At 40.9% G+C, this 23,925-nt stretch overlaps 1 protein-coding gene across 5 annotated transcripts in view; it reads right to left on the bottom strand.

Moving 5' to 3' along the window:
• The window catches only part of EMB (embigin), a 43,690-nt gene extending 19,809 nt beyond the window's left edge, over positions 1–23,881 (bottom strand). For 4 of the 5 annotated variants that reach the window (XM_041120885.1, XM_041120884.1, XM_030005490.2 and 1 more), the window contains exons 1-10: positions 23,377–23,881; positions 18,342–18,428; positions 16,067–16,156; positions 12,094–12,192; positions 9,667–9,841; positions 8,359–8,447; positions 4,673–4,800; positions 3,229–3,511; positions 2,403–2,436; positions 337–410 (exon numbers count right to left, since the gene is read on the bottom strand). In XM_041120885.1, the coding sequence (XP_040976819.1) occupies positions 353–410; positions 2,403–2,436; positions 3,229–3,511; positions 4,673–4,800; positions 8,359–8,447; positions 9,667–9,841; positions 12,094–12,192; positions 16,067–16,156; positions 18,342–18,428; positions 23,377–23,464 (1,131 nt within the window). In that variant the 5' untranslated portion in view covers positions 23,465–23,881 and the 3' untranslated portion in view covers positions 337–352. The remainder of the gene's footprint in view (positions 1–336; positions 411–2,402; positions 2,437–3,228; positions 3,512–4,672; positions 4,801–8,358; positions 8,448–9,666; positions 9,842–12,093; positions 12,193–16,066; positions 16,157–18,341; positions 18,429–23,376) is intronic. The other variant, XM_030005492.2, reaches the window with a different exon arrangement.
• Between the last annotated feature and the right edge of the window lie 44 nt (positions 23,882–23,925).

Raw genomic sequence — 23,925 nt, 5'->3', positions numbered from 1 at the left:
CATCTCAGCACCTACCCTGGCATTCACAGAAATGTTACATAATCAGGAGCCAAGTTATTAACCAGGTTAATCTATGACCTATTTTAAGGACTGCATGGGTGAACAGAACTATTAAACCACAATGACAACAGCATTGAATTAAAACATTTTGGACTCACTGTCTTGCTGATATTACATCATGAATGACTATATATTGAATTATCTAAACAATGGTTCTATTACTATGTGATTACTATGTGAAAAAAAGATTGGGATGGCACAGTGGATTTCTTCATCCTTGCATTAGGCTGCCCAAGAGAAAAGTAAACTCTGCTCTCTGTTTCATCTCTTACTTACCTTTTTTGGAACCAGATTAAGTTTTTCTGTTCCTAGCACTACTGTTTTCCAGACCATTGCTTTCTTCTGATTTTCTATAAGAAAGAGAGGTTAAATTCCAAAACTCAACTTTTAAGTACAGGATGAGCACAGTCACTCCAGTCCCCCAATCCAATCACAGAGTATATCTGCAATGTATTTGATTTTATCTCTTTTAGCATATGAAGTTATAAGAAAAAAAGAAGATTAAAAAAAAAGCAAGCAACCAACATACTGACTCTTGAGGTCTTTCAGCCAAGTAGTAAAGGCTCAACTCAATCCCCCTCAAAAATCCCACAAAGTTCTAGGCAGAATTTATAATAGTGATAGTATACCCAGAAATGATTGCTATGCTGTCATTTCATTCAGTGTATAGAATTTGTATACAAAGTGAATGCTCAAATAATATACAAGCAATACACAGCTCAACATCCTCAGAACATGGCCTGAAACAGTCATATGATTGCTCCTTCTGGAGTACCTACAACTAGCTATATGGTGTTGGTCACAATCAAGACTAGAATTAACAATTCTCTTGCTAAAAAAAAAAAATCTGTTTCTGAATCACTAGCCTCCCACCTAATACATTGTTGGATGTGACATTTTAATTTTAGCCTCAACCCAGTTCACCTGTATATTAGTCATCACTTGACATAACAGACCAGAAAAGTTCCTTTGGAGCCATCTTCTCTGGTACACAAATCTATCTTCTGAACAGCCAGTAGTTGAAATAATGTTCAGTTATTAAAATATGCAAGAAGTACATGGTTTAATACATTTTCCTCATACATGTTTATCTAAGATAGAACTCCAAAGTAAAGATCAAGCAGCTGATCAAAACCACATCCCACATCTCGCCAAGCATGAAAACATTATTTTAGTGCACTGTACTGTGTTATAATCCTATTGTAATACAGTTTCAGCATGTTTATAAGAAGCAGGGCTGTGCGACAAGGGCAATTACTCAATTTTCAACCCAAGACATATCCCCAAACACTCAGCAGTATAATAGCAGCCTATATTCCCAAGACATATCCCCACTTTATAGTGTAATTGAATTACAGCTTTAAAGCTGTTTAGATAAGGGGAAAAGCACTAAAATCTATTTTCAGCTAGCCCTGGAAAAAGGAATGGGAAAGTGAATACAACACAGGGAAACAAAGAAGGTCACTGCAGCAAGAAATTCAAAAAGGGAAAAACAGTGCTACTCAGAAGGACAAAAAAGGGGAGATAAACATAGGAGGAGAGAAGGGACTGAGGGGAAGAAAACTGGAGTAGACTGGACTCCTAAAAAGAGGAACTGCTAGGCTGCATCTTAAAAGTAAAAGTTAACAGGCCAAATGAATTGACCGGGCTTCAAAGGATGGGCAGAGGGAGAGAAGCAGAGCTTATTTTAGCAAGCAAGCCTTTAGAAATGCATCATCCTAAGGAGAGGGGAGCCAGCATGGTAGCACCAACCCTCAAGCAGAAAAACAGCAACAGAAGTGCCTAAACCTGCTCCTTTGGCTCCAGTAGTGCAGCTGTTCCCATGCCCACGGAGCCCAAGCCATCAGTGCAGTGAGAGTCCCCCCCCCAGAGAGGTTGGAGTTACCACCAAAACAGCCAACACCACCATCTCCCAACACCCCAACAACTACAGGCTAACCTAGGACAGTTATGGCTTTGACCACATGCAAATGAGAAAAATGTATGTTAACCTGGACAAATAAAATACTTACGAGAAAAAAAAAATTTGAAAGCCTCTTTTGTAAAATTTCTACCTGAAAGTTATTTTCCTCATAGTTACTGCCTTTTACAGTCAGTTTATAATGAGGACACACAGTGCTCTCACAAGAAGGTGAAATATCTTCCAAACACCAGAATTAAGCGCCAGGTAGAAAACAGCATTTTGCACACTCTGCAACTAGGAAGTCTTAAGGAAAGGAATAAACTGTACTTTCACATTCATCATTAACCCTTAGCAGTTGAGTCAACAACAGGGTATAATTTTATATAACAAACTGTAATATGCAAATATTTTAACTATAGTATACATATTGTTTACTTACAGTTGCTCAGCTTGGTCAAATTCTTTCTCGTCTTCTGCATAACAGAAAAAGCATTACATAAGGTCTCAATTTAACAAATGCTAGGAAAGTTCTGTTTAATTGTATTATTCACTCCATATCTAAGCAAAACAAAAACTTATTTTGTTTTATTAGTTTTCCTAATTTGAATTACAAATTTATCTTGTTCTTCTATTCAGTGGATTACCTGAAAATTTGTCAAAAACCTTACTTTGATCAAGTTTTATGAATCTGATTTTAATACATATATTATATAATATATACATATATGTATAAAATACAGAAATATATGCATATTTGTATAATACATAGACATATATATTTTTATATATATATATATCATTTCTGTTTCATCTTGCACATCTAGTTCGGCTCACCTATGTGTGCCTTAGGTTCAGCAACCAACACTAGCGCATTCTATTTTAATGGACTTTTCCTTGTTATTCAATTCTTGACAGAAGTTTCTCCCATCAAGACTACTAGCAGTTGCTTCCATTCCTAAGCATTCCCCCCAGAAGTATAGCCTCTAAATTCCTTTGTCTGGCAAGGAAAAAAATAAGGACTCTATCAAACCCTTCATGGCAAAGTATTGCTGACTGAAAGCACTTTGTACCTAAATTCAAGACTCATGGAACAGATTTTTTTAAAAATCTAAAATAATGCAGTGTTCTAGAAGAAAGTATTTTATCAGAAAAAATACAGATGTGAAAAATCACACTGAACTTCATATACGAAGTGCTATGGGTCACACCTTTCTATCTTTGGCTGCAATTTCAGTGGAAACATAGAAAAGACTAAAAAGACTTACCTGCACATTTCTCTTTCTTTTTCGAATACATCTCATAAAGGAAAACAATAGTTACTAAAATAACAACTTCAGCCACAATTGCTAAAAAGGGTTTGAGAGGCACCATGAGGGATAGGACTTTAAGCTTCAGGTTTCCTTTACTTCTCCCTAATTCAAAAGCAGCTTCACACCAATATACACCATCATCTTCCTTGGTGAGCTTCAGTATCTTCAAATGGGTTACATTGGCAGATACGCTGTTAATTACATACTTGTCTGCCAGTAAAGAGTCATTAATGGCAATCTAAAAATAAAAAACACAAGTCTCATTAATGCAATGAGAAAGTGTTTAAATCAAATTTATATTGTCAACAGGTAGGTCTATATAGAGAGATGTAAAATGAGTTAAGAACAAGTGGCATTTGTGAAGCATGTTTAGTCCGTCTCCAAGGGAAGGATTTATTTTAGCTGGCCAACCTGGTTCCCTTTACATTCAAGGGAGGAAAACATGCACTTTCAGTGAACAAGTTGTCTGACCTGTTTGAGTCTAAGATCAGATGAAAGGTACTCTTCACTCTATTGACTCTCCACTGACAAAGACCGCATCAAGTGTCAGGATCTAACATCCAGGTTTCAAAACCGCACAAAGCATACACTTTCAAGGAAGCTGAACTGGGAATGCTGCTTCACTAGGAACTATGTTGATAGTCTTAGAAGTCAGTGCTACTCTCCAGCAGTATAGAGGAGACAGATCTATGTACCTCCTCTCAGTTGACAGTGCTTCCCCCAGAAAAGGGCTAGAACAAAGCGGCTATGCTTCCAAGGCTAAGGGGGAACCTGAAACGTGGGTATGTGAAAGAGGGAAATTGCTGAGCAAGATTTTTTCCTCACAGACTTTAGGGCAAGAGCTGAAGTAAGAAGACATTTCAGCTCCTTCAAAATCAAGTGGCACAGCAGTCTCTACCACAGGATGACCTCCTTCAGATCCAGTGCCCCAGAGAGGTCATACAAGCTGGGAAATACAGAATTACTTGTATCTGGAGGGTGAGGAAGAAAAGGGACATGCTCCTTTTCTCCCTCAAGGCTCCAAGACCTTACATGCCTTTAACAGTGTCCTACTATAGTAGGATTTTTTTTGGTATCAAGTAGTAAGATTTGAGTGACATAATCATCATTAATATAGTGAAAACAAGGATCTCAAGAGTAAAACAAATCAGGGGAGCCTTATCTGGGCTGTAAGAGTATGGCAGGGACTTTTTGGGAAAGAAACATCATACAAACCAGAACAAAAAATACATCCCTGTAATAACGAATACTTCTAAATGTAACAGATTTTTTTCCATGTACAGAGAATTACATTAACTTTAATGGAAATAAAATTTGTAGAGCCTACAGTGAAAAGTCATTATACTTTACAAAGGGTCTGTACTTGTTTTTTTGCTTTGCCAACAGATGGAAACCTTACCTGTTCACTTCCATTCATCATATACCAGGTCCAAGCAATGGGAGTATAGCCAAAACTTTTACAAATCATTATAGCTGAATCTCCTTCATAACTGACTATGGGTTTTTCTTTTCCTTCAATTTTTGGTACTAAGAACAAATAGGAAAAAGTTCATCAAGTGAGAGCTACAGGTTTTAATTACAGTATTACAAAAAGATAAAATATATTTAGATACATGTTTACAGCAGTCCATTCACTTCCTTTTCCCTTAAAAACATGGATGATTCTATCATTCATGACATGACCTAAATGAAGAACCATGTCAGGCTGGTATTCCATATACAGAATTTGTGCAGAAGACTACAGGAATTCTGTTCTCAGTTGCTGTATGATCTTAAAAGTTCCCAATTAATACTGAAAAGAAAGTGATAATCAGACTGTGACTTCTACCCTTGCCCATTTCCTCTTTCCCTCCCTTGACAGCTATGAGCTACATGCTTCAGTTCTAGTACACTAGAAACAAAGGTACTAATTTTTCTGCAATTTCACTTAATCTACAAAAAATGACAGAAGTCTATTGCAGCCATAATGCTGCCATATATTGGTATCTTGCAAGCTGTGCATGCAGAGAACGTTTTTTGTAATTAAGAAAAAACTGCAGATTGAGAGAGCTTTGTAGTTACAAACATTTTCTGAGCTGAAGTAATGACTTTTGGGTGCATGCCAGTAAAAAGGACTTTTGGTCCAATCTTGCTAAGGAAAGAATATGGCCACAAGAAACAAGACATCAATTTATAACTTCAGAGTTACTTGTCCCAGACATTATATGCTCCACAGCCTTCCAAGAGCAAAAGCCCAAAAAAGGCTGTTGAATATATTGAGGCACCCCACAGATAGTTAGACCTGTGCAAATATATCATGCCAGAGTATGTATTTCAGCTTCCCCCTTCTTTCCCTCTTTATCAGGATGTTTACCAGCATGTTTTCCTCACATCCATTTATTTTAAATTTTACTTCAACTTTCATTGCTCCATCTTGTAAGTACAGAGCCAGTACATCTTTTAAATTATATTGGTCACACTAGACTAAACAGGCCAAGAATTTGTTTTCAGCAGTTATGATGGAACAATTTGGTATAAACTAAGATTGTTCTTGTTCCCTCCCTTTCTTGACTGTCTGAGCACAAATTAATTTTTCTGAAAAGTTCACTTCTCATGAGTATTCAAACTTAAAAATTTCCATTCCAGAAATATATATGAAACCAATTTGTTAACAAGAACACTGCTTACAACCTCAGAATTTGCTGCACCATACATCAATCCAGCCTCATTACTAGTGAAGTCTTCTCACCCCATATGTATTTGTTTTAATCACTAAACACTATCCTTCTAAAGAGTAGTGGCAGAGTATCCTCACTGCTGTCAGTAAAAGGGACAAGTTTACTAATAATTGCTGCCACCTCCTTTGCAATTTATAGAAGAGAAAAAACAAAAGCAGGCTGGGAAAAAAAACCAATGGAACATGTGAAAACAAATAAAAACCGCTTATATCCAGCACAACAGGTTTATGTGGTAGTCTAAAGGATTTAGCCATGCTGATCAGTGGCAAAGCACAGCTATAGACATTCCAGCAACACATGTGAACACATTAGCCATGATTAAGGACATGAATGTTCTGGTATCTGGCTCTGTAACAGAGTGGTTAATCCTTGAATGCATGCAGTGAAATATGCTGTGCACCAGGTATTTTTGCAAGTAGATCACCCAGAATTTGGTGTCAAAACACTGCTGCTGCACAGAAAAAAACAAGCTGTTGAAGAGATGGACAGGTGATCACACCAGCATTTATACCAGTCAGATTTCCACACTGGTTTGAAGACCAGAGTTATTTCATAGCGCATGTACCTGGACAGCTGCTTAAGGATCCCTGAACAAAGGGGAAACACAAATTAATTTATTCTACCCTTTAATATAGCTATTACAACACCATATCACACCATTTAAAAATATCCATAAATGGTCTCCATGTTTAATTTGAACTTCCTTCAAGTTCAAATTTGAAGCATCTCAATGTTTCCTGCAGACCTGGGTAAAAGCTTAACTCCTCAAAATCTGCAGGGTTATGCAAGCCAGGATGGGGGAGAAGGGGAAGAGAGGTAACACATCCAACAATGCCTAACTGCCTAGCAGAAAAGCTACTGCAGTTAGTTACAGTGGTGATGACTTTAGCCACTGAGTCTATACCAACACATTACTCATCTTTCAGTTTGAGAATTGTTCTCTCTGCATTATTGACTAGAAGATTCAAGGACTTCTCATTCCCATTTCCTTCACTCTTGCATTAATCTTAAAAAGTGTCAAGCCAGTACTTTTTATGGCATCAGAAGTGGCAGCATTCAACCGTTATGAAGCAATTCTCCCATCTTCTTGTAATAAATCAACCAGTCCTATGCACTGTTCTGGAAAAGATGACTTCCCTGTTGAGTCATTCCTGCCCTTACTGAAACAGTTGTATACTTTCAAAAGAATAAGGTCTCATTTGACTTATTTTTTTAATCTAAACAGACTTGGGTAGCCATTCAACTAAACTTTACCCACATGTTGTCAAGAAAAATATATAATCATTTTTAGAGATTAAAAGGTCTGAATAAACTACAATTTTGTCTTTCTTCAGCATTGCAAACTAGTCTCCCCTGACTGAAGGTTTGAAAGCAGATATCAACATTGCTATTCAAGATTTGAACATACATGAATGTGTTTCCTCAAGTCACATGACCAGATATCCTACTGAACAAAGGCAGCTTGCAGAACTGAGAATTACAGAGCCCTGCTGGTTAGTTCAGCTGTGGCTAGGGTAGTTATTTGAAGAGTTAAGGTTTTTAGGAGCTTGTGTTCAGGGAGAATCTTTCTTATATATCACAGTCTGTGGAGCTTTCACAGATTAAATGCCTGCCTTATTCTTTGCAAAGTTTGGATGGTGGGAAAAGTGAAGGGAATAGCTCCCATTAGAGATCAAGGTTGTCAGCAGCTTGTATTTGTTTCATTTCCACATCTTCCATTCAGCTGGATTTTGCCTACTACTGTCAGGGGCAACATTATTAGAGAAGAGAATACAAGACAGAAGAAAGGGCACTCATACTGCTCAAAGCAGCACACTAACTTTAAATATAAGTGCTGTTCTTATATTATATAGAATGAAAGATGCACTAAAGCAATAATTTGGTGTTTCAGAAATACAGCTGAATTTGTCCAAATCCCTGCCTCCATTCTGACAACCATTGCTCCTCTTGTAACACTAAATCTCAGGCCAAACTTTCAAGTCATTGGCTCTGCTTTTTGAAGAATTTACCTGAGGCACCATCCTTTCCTCCCACCCCCCAGTAAGTGTTGAGTATTCACTCCTGCTGTAGGGATAGAGAGGGAACAGGAAATCAGTTACTCATTTAGGAAAAAAGTAGGCTTACATGCTCTTTTGGTTGTTAGCAAATTTTGCTAAAAAGGCTTTTAGATTTTACTTCAAAATTCTTCTTCCCTCCAAGCTATAGAAATGCCTTTGATAGTGACCCTCACTTAGCTTGACAATATTAGTCACAGCTTATCAAATTAAGTGCCATTTCCATACTATCCAGAAACCATATTAACACTTTCAATGCTCAAGTGAAGCAATATTTAAAATAAATAAAATAAATTAAAATTAAGCACAATTACCTTGTAAATAAAACACAGCACTGATTTCTTCTTCACCTTTCAGAGTACAGCTGTAACTTCCCAGCTTACTGCTATCCAAGATCTTCAATCTTAAAAAAAATTCATCAATTTGCTTTTTTGTTTGTATTTTTTGTCCTACAACTATCAGTGACTGCTAATCAACATTCTAAATAAACCAGCAGAGATTAGTAGTGGAGCAGGGAACATACATTGCTGAAACACTAGGATTCAGGTTTAGTGCAATGTAGAAACAGCATATTTTTAAGAAAACAGAAGAGCACAAGCACACCTCAGAACATAAATACCATTTTCACCCTTGTTACTCACAGAAGGCCAAACATCTTTAAGCAGTACGATCTACAGGTTACCAAATTAGACATGGGTTCACCATGTGAACTATATAGGATACCCACGCAGGACTGAAGAGATTTTTTAAATGGTTTGTTCTTTCTAAAGCCACTCAATGGCTAGCATAGCTTCAACGCTGAACAGTTTTAAAGAGCTGCCATCTAATGAAGTCCATCATCTCTGCTGGCAAACTACACATTTCACAGGTGCTTTGAATAAGATTTACATGGTTGTGTTTGCCTATATGGAATAGCAGAAAAGTGACAGAACATTATCATCACATTTTCTATCATAGAAATTGTATACAAATACTATTGATGTTAAGAAGCCAAAGCTATACAGAATCAGCTGGAGACTACATGGTTAAAATTAGCCCATTTACAGATTTTTAAGTCCAACAGTAAATTGTATCAATTGAAGAAAATTTTCTACAGCATTTCTTGAGTCTCTGTAGAGGTTTGAAAAAGTTAAGGAAACCTTTAAAAAAATACAACACATCTTTACTGTAAAGCTAATCTTTTCTCTTTTGCTTATTATGAAGGAAAAAAAAGTGGCCATTGATGCCTTTCAGACATGCAAAGCAGCACTAAGGTGGAAAAGAGTGTGGAAAGTAGGGGAGTAGAAAAAAATGGAGGTATTTTAGCAATCTCAGACTGGGATTAGTACTTCACATACTGAACAGAATTACTGGACCTCAAAGAACTGTGTCCTTATTCTATATTCCTGTCTTAAAGAAACCTTGTTTTGCCAGCACCAGAGGAAGAACAGGAGCTCTTCCTCCAGTCTTGAGGTAACTGCAACCTTTCTCCTTTCCTGCACCTTCAATATGTTGATTATGGGCATATATTGATCAGCACATTTGGCTCTTTTCTAATATATACATGACTAGTATTGGGCAGTGTATATGCATGTGATAACTCATTAGAACCTGCAAGTCAAACTGTAAAGAGTGCCACTTACTGGATGCTCCAGCTGTTTTCAGTTTTATCAATGTGTCTGATTGTTTCATTTCCCCTCTTCCAAGTCACTTGAAATCTTTTCAAACGAGAATATTTATTGTCCAATCTGCATGAAAGTTCAATTATCGTTGCACTGTCCAAAGTGATATTTTTTTCCATGGAAGTACCAGGAACACCTAAAAGTTTAAGAAATTATTTATGAAAAACATATTTCTTCATTCTGAGGGAAGAAGAGATTCAAAGATTGTGTTTTACATATGCTGGATTACAGGTAGATAACAGTGTGCTGCTGTTATACTTTCCAGGGTAAAAAAAAAACCTGCAAAATCAGACAGTGTTTGACAGTAATTTTCTTAAGCCATTAACTGAGGTATGATACACATCCATTACAACAATTACACAGTCATTCCATTCTGTAGGTAAACTTCCTAGAGAGCTCCAGTATAGAAACATAAGATACTCATTTCACTGAAAGCAAGACAGACTTATGCTTCTATGTAATTTAACCCAAACCAAAATATATTAAGTACTTAGCTCTCACCAGAAGGAACAATGACGGCTCTCAGTCTAAACTTCCTTTTTGACTTCACATTTGGTATTAAAAAAGCAGGACTTATTAAAAATATTAGTAAGTATATAAGAAGCTATATAATCAAAAGAGAGTTACACTTGTAAATATCTATGAGCATTCAGATTTTAGCCAGTTGCAGATTTGTATGATACTGTGAGATCACAGTGAAATTGTTGATAAAATCCACAGCCTTAACATTGTTGGATCTGGCCTTTCATGCTACAGCTACTCAACTTGAAACTAAATCATCTTCAAACCCATTCATGGCTGCCTTTGCCTTCCTAGTGGCAAGCCAGTAGAACTACAACGTGAAAACATTCCAATACAGTAGAAAAACCTGACACTTTTTTGCTTTTAACAAACTCCCTGAGCATAAAATGAGCGTATCCAAAAGCAGGTTTCAACAGCAGGTATTTTTTCTGATGCATACAAATAGCCTCTTTTAAACACCTCTGACTTTGCACCCGTCAGCACTGACATTTTATTTCGTAATTGACCTTTTCTTTCACATCTTCTAGATACAAGTGTGGCTATGCCATCTGAATACTCCACAAAAATTTATTCCAGGCCTCATCTCAATCCTAGACCTACCCTGTAGTACTTGATGGTCAAAAAGCACAGCTGTGCTGCACAGCTCAAACTCCTTCTGAGAGAAAAGGAAGTTCTGAGGTACAGCTCACTGACTCAGTAATGCAAGTCATACCAAAGGAGCAGCAAAGTCTGGCTGAAGTGGAAGCACCAGATACTCCCATAGAATATTTGAACTTCACTGGGTCTGGCAGAGACATTTACAGCCTGCAGAACAGCATGCCCAGAACTCCAAGTCCCAGCCAAAATATTACAGATCTGTTGAACTGGAGATAAACTTAGAGGTGCAACACCTCAGTCTTTCATAGCAGAGCAAAGTCAGTTACTGCAACTCATTTATTAGAGCCATTACACTCAATAAATGAGCAAAGCATAACTCACCTTGTTGAGGTCACTTATGATCAAAGTACTTTAACAAATGCAATTGGTTTCAGAGTAGCAAAAGTTTTACAGTCAGATTAATTACACTGGCTAGAAATAGAATCCATACCTTTTGAGATTTCAAAACAAAACCACACTTTAAATGAATGGAGCATGAAAACCCTATGCTGTTGAAGATCAACCAGTAGCAAGACTGATATCTGGTGCACCTCTGTACCAAGAGTACATGTGCCAGAACAAGGAACAGACACTACCTTACACTACCTTAAGTTTCCCGCTAGAAGAAAATACAGCATAAATGCTGTGCAATTATGTCCTTAAAATATCATACCAGTACTCTGGAAAGGAGTGCTAACTGATCTCCTCCAACTGAGAGAGATTTCAGTTAGATCAGTTTTTCCAGTTGTCCAAGAAATTAGTTATACATGATTACTTGGCAACTGAGAACTTCACACCTATTTTAAGAAGATGCTTATCTTGCCTATTCTCCATACTTTAACTCCCTTAACACTGCAAAGCTGACAAAAAACTGCTGGTTAGTAAGTACCCTAGCTTACATGGTCTCTCCAGGAGGATTCACTAGTGCAAAGAAATTGTCACTTGACAATTTGGGGGAACAGATAGCTGTGAGTTGTTTTTATCTGTGGTTTTAATAAAAAAAAGTAAGAATCTCATTCTTCACTGCAAAATAGTTATTACAACACAATACTCAATAGTGCCAACAAATTTACTCATCTCTTCTTTTACTAAGCTCATCACATGCTCACTATGAGCACCTTAACTTTATCAAGAAGTTGCCATCCTAGATACTTCTACAACTCATATAAAAGATTGTGTGTAATCATAGACATTCAATGTAACATAACTGGAAGAGAAAATAACACTCACCAGGTAGGAGTACCTCATACTCCACAAAAGTGACATTAGACACGTTCTCTTTGGTTGCCTGCTTGAACTCTTGTGTGGTAAGATCTGGACCTAACAAGGCTGTGGGGGAAGCAAAGTGATATGTTATATCCTATAAAGGTAATCATACAGCAGTGTCAATACGGTATTGCAATTGTTTCTTATAGTAATCTTAGGGGAAAAGAGGAGCTTGCCAAATGCTGACTACTGTGGAGATCCTTTCATATACCTTGTGTGTTAACAGCCAGAATTTTAAAGCAGCAGTGTTGTATGGTCACTTTTAGAAATTATGCCATTTTAGAAGATGGTTTCTAGATTTAATATAATGTTGTAATTGTGAACGTCAATACTCTAAAGAGGTCAAAATTATCTATTTCACAGCCTGATTCAAAGAGTGACCTATAGGTTACAGGTGGGTCCTAGAACTGTATAGGACTACATCAGTGTTTAAGTAGAGCTTGGGAAAGCAATAAACTTTAGAACAATAAAAAAGAAGAAACAGAAGGACAGAACACTGCCATTCTCAAAGCCACTACAATTTACAGAACAGCCAGAAAGCCAGAGGTAGGCTATCTAATCTAGATGCAGCTCTAATGAATGCAGAGGCAAGAATGCCCTGTGCTGCACTGGAACATGGTCAGGGTCCCTCACTGCTCCACAAAACTCCTGTTATACTGCAGGGAATACCCTTCCACACACAAAGAATAACAACAATGACCATCTGCCTCAAATATACTCCCTTCCTTCTGCAAGGGAGAACTACATTCTGACAGCCTCTGAAAAAAGAAAAAGGAGGGTAATTGTCATAGGCAATTCCCTTCTGAGGGGGACAGAGAGGCCAATATGCAGACCTGACCCATCCCACAGGGAAGTCTGCTGCCTCACTGGGGGCTGGGTAAAAGACATTCCTAGGAAACAGCCTGGTCTGGTTCAGCCCTCTGATTATTACCCACTATTGGTTGTGCGGGTTGGCAGTGATGAGATCACGGTGAGAAGTCCAATAGCAATCAAAAGGGACTTCAGGGAACTGGGGTGATTAGTGGAAGGATCGGGAGCACAGGTAGCATTCTCCTCAATCCCTTCAGTGGCAGGGAAATATACTGAAAGGAACAGGAAAACACACCTGCTTAATACATGGCTCAGAGGCTGGTGCCATTGGTGGAATTTTGGGTTTTCTGATCATGGGGAGGTTTACACAGCACCGGGCTTGCTGGTGACAGATGGAGTCCAGCTATCTCAAAGGCAGAAAGGGATTCTCACTCATGAGTTGGCAGGGCTCATAGAGAGGGCTTTAAACTAGGTTCGAAGGGGGAAGGGGATAAAACCAGGCTCACCAGAGACGAGCCTGGGGGTGGATGCCAATGCTGGGGGTGGAATCGATAGCTGTCCAGCTCAAGTGCATCTATGCCAATGCACGCAGCATGGGCAATAAACAGGAGGAGCTGGAAGCCATCATGCAGCAGGATAGCTATGACTTAGTCACCATCACAGAAACATGGTGGGACGACTCCCATGACTGGACTGCTGCAACGGATGGCTATAAGCTCTTCAGAAGGGATAGGCAAGGAAGGAGAGGTGGTGGGGTGGCTCTCTATGTTAGGGAGTGTTTTGACTGTACAGAGCTACATGATTGTGATGACGAGGTGGAGTGCTTATGGGTAAGGATGAGAGGGAAGGCCAACAAGGCAGATATTGTGCTGGGAGCCTGTTATAGACCACCCAACCAGGTTGAAGAGACAGATGAATCATTCTAACAAGCAGCTGGCAGTAGCATCAGAATCGTGTGCCCTTGTTCTCATGGGAGACTTCAACTTTCCAGACATCTGCTGGAAATACAACACAGCAGAGAGTAAACAATCTAGGAGGTTCCTGGAGTGTGTGGCAGATAACTTCCTGACACAGCTGGTAGGTGAGCCTACCAGGGGAGGAGCCTCGCTAGACCTACTGTTTATGAACAGGGAAGGACTGGTGGGAGATGTGGTGGTCAGAGGCTGTCTCAGGCTTAGCGACCATTAAATGATAGAATTCTTGATCCTTGGTGAGGTAAGGACAGGGGGTCAGCAAAACCACTACTATGGACTTCCAGAGGGCAAACTTCGGCCTGTTCAGCACACTGGCTGAGAGAGTCCCTTGGGAGACAGTCCTGAAGGGCAAAGGGGTCCAGGAAGGCTGGAAGAAGGAAGGAAGGAGGAAGGAAGTCTTTAAGAAGGAAGTCTTAAAGGCCCAGGACCAGGCTATTCTCATGCGCTGCAAGATGAACTGCCGAGGAAGACAACTGGCCTGGCTGAACAGGGAGATTTGCTGGGACTCAGGAAAAAAAGGAGAGGTTACCATCTTTGAAAGGAAGGGCAGGCAACTCGGGAAGAGTACAGGGATCTCATTAGGTCATGCAGAGAGGAAATTAGAAAGGCAAAAGCTCAGCTAGAACTCAATCTGGCCACTATTGTAAGGGACAACAAAAAATGTTTTTACAAATATGTTAACAATAAAAAGTTAGCCAAGGAGAATATCTATCCTCTAATGGATACAGAGGGGAACATTGCCACCAGAGATGAGGAAAAGGCTGAGGTATTAATCCCTTCTTTGCCTCAGTCTTTAACAGTGAGACCAGTTATCCTCAGGGTACTCTGCCCCCTGAGCTGGAAGGCGAGGATGGAGAGCAGAACATAACCCCCATAATCCAGGAAGAAATAGTTAGTGAGTTACTACACCATCTGGACACTCACAAGTCTATGGGACCGGATGGGATCCATCCAAGAGTACTGAGGGAGTTGACAGAGGAGCTTGCCAAGCTACTCTCCATCATCTATCAGCAATCCTGGTCAACAGGGGAGGTCCCAGAGGACTGGAGGCTTGCCAATGTGATGCCCATTTACAAGAAGGGTCGGAGGGAGGATCCAGGGAACTACAGGCCTGTCAGCCTGACCTCAGTACTGGGGAAGATTATGGAACAGTTCATCTTGAGTGCGCTCACATGGCATCTCCAGGACAAACAGGGGATCAGGCACAGCCAGCATGGGTTCATGAAAGGCAGGTCCTGCTTGACCACCTTGACCTTCTATGACCAGGTGACCCGCCTAGTGGATGAGGGAAAGGCTGTGGATGTTATCTTCCTGGACTTCAGCAAGGCCTTTGACACTGTCTCACATGGCATACTCCTTGAGAAGCTGGCGGCTCATGGCCTCAAGTTGTGCCAGGGGATGTTTAAGTTGGATATTAGAAAAAACTTCTTTACTGAAAGGGTTGACACATGGGAACAGGCTGCCCAGGAAAGTGGTTGAGTCACCATCCCGGGAGGTGACAAGGCACTTCAGGACATGGTTTAGTGGGCTTGGTTGATGGTTGGACTCAATGATCTTCCAGGTCTTTTCCAACCTAAATGATTCTATGATTCTACATTTAAAAGGTTTAATATGGCCAGCAAAATCCCTTTTCTGTAGGGCTGTGGATAGCATACTATTCAGACTACCTTTCTAAAGCTCTACAAAGCTTGATACAGCTATCAGGCAGGCAGCTGTAAGTATAAACAGTTGATTCCCACTGCTATACTTGTTCTCATGCTCTGTGCCTTTCAAGAACAGATCAAGAAAGCAAATTAATAAGCTACAGCTTAAACAACAGATGTAGCTAAGGAAGCGTCACTCTTCCACATCTACACACAGAATTGTTTCATTAGTATTGTACTATCTGCATACAAGTTCCCAGTAAACGGAAGCACACTGTGGGAGATGTAAGAAATTATGCTTAAAGGAAAGGTCCTTTCAATACAGTTAATTTTCATTTTTTCAGTTTCCACAGTTACTTTCTATACAGGTTTAAACATCAAACTTTGTCCTGGTAATTATCAACTAATATAAATCTTCCATAACCACTTGATTAAAAAATATCAAGGTAGAACCTTAGGGTAACCAAGATTTAACAACTGAAGTAGAAGACAACATGTGACTGCTTTTACCAGGTGTAGATCCATTATGTCCAAGTGTCAAATGATCTGAAGGGCTCCCCTGAGTTGGCCAGTTGGCAGTTTGTATAGTTGTCATGGGCTCTGAAAGGTGAGAAAACAAGCCTGTTACAAAAAAGTTAATTTCCTTTCTATTTAGTGATGAAACCAAAGAAATAGAGATTTCCTCCCCCATGGTATACACAATACACTAAATGTTTTAAGCCACATGTTTTACATGCTTGCAAAGTAATGTTATTGTCCGTTATTTTATAATGCATCTCAGAAATATATAAACAGTAATTATGGATAGAATCTGCCTAATCATACAGCATTATAGGAGAAAATTAGTCTAGTTTTTGTAGAAGAAAAGGGGCTTTACCTCTCCTGTCCATGGATTGAAAAGCTTCCCACTCACAGCTGGAAAGAGAAAATTGGGCTACAGCTTCAGTCTTCTCACTGAGAGAAGCACTGGGTGGCAGAGTTGATCACTGTGCAGTAGAAATAGTATTTCTGAAAGCCTAGATCTCTCAGAATTACTCCTTCTCTTTTCCTGCATAAAATACTGAACTTTACCTCAAAGTTCTTTAACACATGCCTCTTGGCTACAGTTGAGAGAATCCAGCTGTGCTGAAGGAGGTCCCTGCTAGTGGTTTGCATCTATAGGTCTCTGACCAAGCACAAGCAGAGGTACCACATGTCTTCCAAGTTGCTGGCCCGTTCCATAAAGCAGTGTTTTGCTTTATCAACATCAGCTCACAACACAAGGAATGCTATGCTACAGGCAATCAGCCTTTTGCCTGGCTTGTTCCATCTGCACTTCCATACCTTCCCTCATGCTTCAACCAGTTTAAGAACAATAAACCTGTATATGAAGGTGGACAATGCGGAAGAACAGAGCTTCAGGCTAGTTCATTTGGTGATTGATGACAGACTGCTCTCAGTCTCAACTACTAGTCCAAAATGGCTTTTTAAGAAAAAAAATTATAAAGCTGTCTCCTAGCACTAGACAGTGAGTCCTGCTCCTCTACAGAAGAACACAAGCCAGCCTTGATCTCTGCCTGATGGAGAAATAAAGTAGTCCAAGTGTTTACCCCTGAAACAACACATGAAGGCTGAAAGTTCTGGGGAATCTTCCTCTGTCTGTGTGTGCAAACACCTTGACAGCATGCCAAGGTTGTCATAGATCACGTAAGTTTATGTCAGTCTAGTACACGCATCACCGGGTTTGTTACTGAAATCCCTCATGATGATACATTCAGAAGGCACCAGTGCGAGTTCATATGGTAGCTGTTATCCATCCAGAAAAAAATAGACAATCTTTAAAATGTCTTGTACGCTAACAGGATCCTCATACTGACTTTCTTAATTCACATATCAAATGAAAATAGTCAGGTGAAGTCATATTATAGAAAATACTTTGTGTATTTTAGCTCACATGTATATGTGTGTTTATGTATGGAAAGAGTTATTGCATCTATTAGCTATCGCACTCCCTCTAGCTCCCACGCACATTGTGCTAAAAAGCCCTGAACACCAGGTAAATAGCATTATCTGTCCAATGACAAAACTGTAGATGGAATAACTTGTCACAACTTGTCCAAGTCAATGTATAAATGTAACTTAGCCCATGTTTGATTTGCACTAATCAACACAAGCTTTGGTACACTGCTGAATTCCTGCTTCTCTAATCTTTATGGAGAAAGGAGAGGTGGAATCAACAATCACTGGTTTCTTCTCCTGCCTAGAACCTATTCTCTGCTCCCTATCAAAACCACAGTTAAGATCCAGAATATGGTGAATAAAGTGTGGGGACAACAGAAGGTTTTAACACATCCATAATTAAAAAAATAGATAGATGAAGCTAGCAGGCACAGTGATGCAAGGGCATTATTATACCTTTCACTAACACAAGAGCATAAGGAGGAGTCCTCACATGGAAAATTGTCAGGTGTTAGGGGCCAGAACAGAACCTCCTGCAATGGTTCTAGTTTGGGAATTTTCCCACCTCCAGGGTCATTGCCTGCTTTTATGGCATATATGCATAAGGGCAACAGATCACACAACTGGCAGTTGGATAGCTTTCTCCACAGTCCTTGAGATGCTTACAACACTTAAGCTCTTGCAGTAGCTTTAAAAGACATAGATGATATATTTACCTCTGTTCCTTCTGAGAAGTCACAATCTTATTTCCAAAGACTTTAGTATGAAAATGTAAACTCTACATGGTGACTTAATATCACTAGGAAAAAGTATTATAGCTTTAGGTGTACTGAAATAAAACAATTACCAGGAAATGATTCAGTAAGTCCAGCTTGCATCTTAGTCAAAGAGTTTGCCAGAGACTGACTGGCATCTTGTGTTGTCATAGTTGCATCTAAAAAGGAAAAAAGGGTTTAAAGAAACTTTATTCTCCGAGTTGAACTGAGAAGTATTTAGTTCATGAGAAGAATTCAAACAGAACCTCCTCACCTCAGCCTACCACCTCCCATTTTTTTTTCCTCAAGTTCTGAGCATATAGAACCAAAATGTGCAAGAATTACTTTTCATTAGTTCTTTAGCTTATTTTAGGCAAGAAAAGATTAAAGAACAGAGGCAGTATTTATTTGACCTCTGATTTCTCTATACAGATCTTTTCCTGTAGTTACTCTGTAGTCAGGGAAAGCCATTCTTCAGAATATTCCGGCAGACCTGTAAACTTTATAACCTGTATAAAGTTATAGTTTACTCAAATCCTGTCTTGTTTGTGGGCTTAGACCACTACAGCTTATGACACTGACACTAGCTGATTATTTTTAAACATAGATTAGCAGATTCACTAATAGAATAAGGACCTCATTACAACCTTACACGTCTAGCCTGTTTTGTGATGCAGTGAACAACCTCCTTTCCTTCTATTATCACCCTAGTGAGCAAAACAAAAGGCATCTGTGTCAAACATGGTCTTCACCAAGTAATACTAATGACTATTTCCATTTTCCTTAACACCACTGCAAATTGATTCTGCTCCTATAATACAGTTTGTGTAAGAGCCAGTCAAAACTCTATGGTTTTGCTTTATGTGCTTGACTAGAGAAAGGACAGCAGGGGAAGAAGACGACGACTTGCTTAGTTTGAGTATGTTGCTGTGTCACTCTTCTATTAAGAATTCAAGGTCCCTAGATGTTTTATAAAAATCGAGATGTTTGCTCTTTCCTTTCTGTTCTCACATTTGGGTAGCAGAACTAGTTAGCACAAAATAAACACTGCTTAGGTAATTCACATGCTTAGATATTCTAGGACATATTCTACTGACATAGCAGCAAGACGCACTCTTCCTCAAACTCTCGGCAATCTCACATTAGTAGCTTTTAAACTATTTGGCCAGTAGTTACATAGAGAAAAGATGACACATCTTGCAGTTGTAACTGAAGTCCAGGAGGGGTAGTAAGCTCTGCTAGACATCCAATACAGCAGCAAGCATAGATGAAAAGTGAAAAGCTACATCATACCTCAAGTGTGTTCAAACTTCTTGAGAATTGTGTGCCTTCAGCAAAAGGTGAAGTCAGCACCCTGCCTACAAGTGAACAACACTACTAACACTCCTACCCCATTTCAGCACTATAGGCATAGATGACCTACAGACTCTCCCACTGGCACCTCTAGCACACAGCTACTCCAGACTATGTCAGTCAAGCCCAGCTTGCATCATCTGCTTTCTCAATCTGCCTATCGTACTTCAACCAGTTTGGATCAAGAGTAAAACAAGGTATTTACAGGATATGATTAAAAAATTAAGCATTAGTGGTTCTTAACAACAGGCTCTTAATTTTCGTACTTTTTCATACCAGTCCACTGGTCCCACAGTCAAGTGTTCCCTCCCAGCCCTTCACCCAGGCAAAGAACTTAAGAAATCTGTTCTGTCTGAGTATCTGCTGGCTTATGACCCAGCCAGTAAGAAGACTGAGTCTTATTCTCTGCCTGACAGAGGTGCTGAGAGCAGGGAGAGCTATTATGCATCTGATATTCATGGTAAGGTTGAAGAAAGGTCCATGAATTTTTATATCTGCAGCATCTTGAGGCATTCTAAGGAAGTCATGGATCACCTGACTGTCTCAGCTTAGTAGATGCATCACCTGCACAGTAATTAAAATCCCCAAAGATGATAAATTTAGAAGGTGCTGGTGCCAAGCTGTACAGCAGCTCTGTTCATCTCTCTGCAAGGAAAGCAGATAACCTACAATGTGGTTTGCATACTAACAGGGTTCTCATCTTGGCTTTCTTCCTTGATTCACACACCAAGGGAAAGCAGTCAAGTAGCATTATTTCTAGTCACCACTGCTTCCAATTCTTGGCTCTTATCTGTCTATATGTCAAACTACATAGCACAGATATAACATTGCACTGCTCTTCTCCTCTCATATACACCTGCTGAATAGCAGAGATCAAGATGACCCAGCACTGCATGATTAGTGTCATCAAGCCAGGCAGTGATGTAAACAAGTCAAGTGGAATAACTTCTGACACTATTGAGTCATGGCTGCATGCCTTAGCCTACAATTGATTTGCATTAGATTTAATCAATAGTGTGGTAGCTTGCCGAGTTCTTGTTCCCCGATCTTTACACAGGAAGGAGTAGATGAGAGAGTATGAGGTCATTCCCTTATTCTTCTACCTTACCTCTGCTCCCTACTGCAGCCAATATTTGGGAGATAAAGTGCGGATGTACCATACTTGTCATCACCAGAGCAATTTCAGGCTTTAAAATCTATTTGCTCTCTTTTTCAGCCAGAAAAGTAGCTGAATAGGAAAAGGTTGAGATACAATTTGGTTGAATTTAACAACATTCATTTGATGTTTAATGTAATGTCAATTAATTTAATATCAATTTTATACTCTATGCAAGCACACAAGCGTTCAGTAGCATCTAACACCAGCTGCCAGAACCTCTTAGTGCCCCTAGAAAAGGGAAAAGCTGCAGGCTGAGCTCTCCTGAGGCAGCAGGAGCCACATGAAGGACTTCCAAATGCCCTGATAGAAGACCTTCCCTCCGGGCAAACCAGAAAAATCCAACCTGGAAGCAAAGTCTGTAAGAAATTAGGTGTATCCTCTACTCATATAACTCCTTGGTATCTTTAGAGGCATAAGCTGAGAGATGAGATGTTGGGTTTGCTTTTCCTAAAGGAATCTGGCAGCACATGCTGCAACTAAATTAGGCAACCACAACAGTAACCAGATGAAGCAGCAAACTCTGAAGAACAATGTTCTGATACTTAATTAGAAATTACCCTCAACTCAATACAGAATATAAGTGATGGCTTAAATTTTTCAAAACAATAACTGAATAGTTACAAGACTAAAAGATAAAATTAACAGAATAATGAGAACTCTTCTCAAGCTGCTTATCTCAAAATAGAAATCTAAGAGGCCTCTTGTGGTATCTGCCTGACCACCTGCAGAAGGCTATGCAACCCGCCTTTCTGCAACTTAGTCCTTGCGCACCTAGTACTCCCTCCAGTCACTTTTACTGCAAGCATTTCTTTTGATTGAAGAAACCTGCTGAACTCCCACATCTCCAGAATGCACACTGTTTCCAGACCTCACTAGAAGACAGTTTTAGTTCTCCTCCCTCCAAGGGAGCATGAACTTCCTTGCTGCACCTGTGTAGCTAGTCCCTGTGCTTGGCTAGCTTTTTGCACATTTGGTTAATAACCAATGCAAAAGTAAAATACTCTTCCTCACATTTAAAGCATCATGAAAAAGGTTTTTTTTGTTTGGGTTTTTTAGTTTTGTTTTGGTTTTTTTTCAGAAGAGGATATTATTTCACTGAGGGCTTTATATAAACCTAGAATTACTTCAACCACCATTAGGTACGGTTTTCGGCAGTAATATTCATCAAAAATAAATATAACGTGGCTAACTTGCCATAATGTGACTCACATGTTCCTATAAATATCAGGCCATTTAAAGTCACAAAACTTTTTGATCAATGAAATAAACTGTTAGAAAGGACTCCAAGTTTTATGTGTGTGTACATAAATACACATATATATTTTAAAGGAGCTTTAAGAACTACAAAGTAGTATTTTAAACAAGCCTTGAGAACTGCAAAACACTTCTGTCCTTTCACATTATGTGAAACTACTACAAATTCTACAGAAGTTATCATCACAGAAGGAGCACTATTGCTCCTCTCAGTATTAGGAAGACCAACAGAGACACAAACAAACATGTAACTACTTACATATCACACACTGAAAATGTGGCTAAACCACTGATGGTTAATTAAAGCCACAGCAATAATGTTCACATATATGTATTGGCAGAACTTTCAGCCTTAGCAAGACATGCTCCAACAATCGCATCTTGCACAGCACATATCAGCAATCTGGTATTTCCTTCTGTTACCATTCTGTACTACTCTGTGATGCTTCATAAACAGGGACTAACAACAGAAACCCACTAGTTGTAGAAAAAAGCTCTTATTTCCTTAGGAGTGGCTGGCCTGCTCCTGAACCACTGAAAACTACTAGAGGAACAATAGGCCCCAGAAGGCTGAAGGCCCTCTTCCTTCATGGATTGTAAGTGTCATATTTAGCAATGCAATAGAAAACCCTCCCAGGAACATCCCTCACAACCTGCTAGGCATACTGATATTTTACCGATTTGAGTTTTTTCAAGGTTTAAACCATGCTTTACTTGATAAGGACAGGGCAGCAGTAGAATAGTATGCCTCAACATCCAAGCCCCGCACCTGCAAACTAATAAATCCTCCCGTTTACGAGGCAGAAAGCGGGAGACGGCGTCAGACCACAGGACTGAACACCACGGGATGCGGCTCAGCACCGCAGCCTGTCTGCTGCCCACCAGCGCGGTCAGACACGCGGGGAGGCAACGCTAACGTCCGCGTTACCGCTCATTAGAGGACAGCAGAGAAGGCACCCCCACTTTCCAGCAGGCCTACGAGAAACCCGAACACTTTTTTGAAGCTAAAGACGAGAGAGCAGGGGGAGGCAGGGGCAGCAGCCGCCCCCGCAGCGGGTGCCGGGGAGGAGGCAGCGCTGGGGAGTTCCCAGCCCGGTCGGGGCCGCTCAGGAGAGGAAACGCCTCAGTCGTTTGAATAGGCAGGGCCGAGAGACAGCCACCTAACCGGGCCACCGCGCCCTGGCTCCCCGGGGGGATGCTTCGGGGCAGGGAGGACCTTTGCTCCGCCGGAGCTCCCAGGCGGTGCCCTCCCTGCCCCCCTCGCCCCAGCCCACCCCGACGCCGAGGGCGGACGGGGCGTCCGCGGCGTGACAGCCGCCCGGCGCGGCCCGGCCCGGCCCGCGACACGAGGGAGCGTTTACCTGCGGGGCTCCCGCCCGAGAGGCAGAGGCAGAGCAGCAACAGCCGCAGCAGGCGCCCCGGGCGCTTCGCGGAGAAGGCGGCAGGCATGGTGTCCCGGCCGCCGCCGCACTCCCAGTGCCGCTCGCCCCGCCGCAGGCGGCTGGCTCGGCTCGGCCCCGCACCGCCCGCGGGCAGCGGCGGCTGCTGCTGCTGAGGAAGCCTCGAGCGGGCCGGAGCGGCTCTGCGGGAGAGCCGGCTGCTGCAGCTGCGACGGGGATCAAAACCAAAACAAAGCGGCCCCGAATCCACGAACAGGGCAAGCGTCAGGCACGGACCGGCAGAAAAAGGCCGGGAAGCCGCTGCAGGCACCACCGTTCCTCCTCACTCGCGGGAAGGACGTGCCGCCGCCAGCATGGTGGCAGCCGGCGCGGCCCCGCCGGGCTTTATGCGGCGGGAGGAAGGGCGTGGGTGAGCACCGGTGGCTAATTGGAGAGGGGCCCTCGCAGCCGCTCCGGCTCGGAGCCTGGCTGGGGACACCTGGAAGCGTGTCGTGTCGTGTCGTGTCGTGT

Source organism: Aquila chrysaetos, chromosome Z, assembly GCF_900496995.4.
Source record: "Aquila chrysaetos chrysaetos chromosome Z, bAquChr1.4, whole genome shotgun sequence".
Lineage (NCBI taxonomy): Eukaryota > Metazoa > Chordata > Aves > Accipitriformes > Accipitridae > Aquila > Aquila chrysaetos.
The sequence above is the reverse complement of the archived record's forward strand: the minus strand, read 5'-3'. Positions and strand labels throughout refer to the sequence as shown.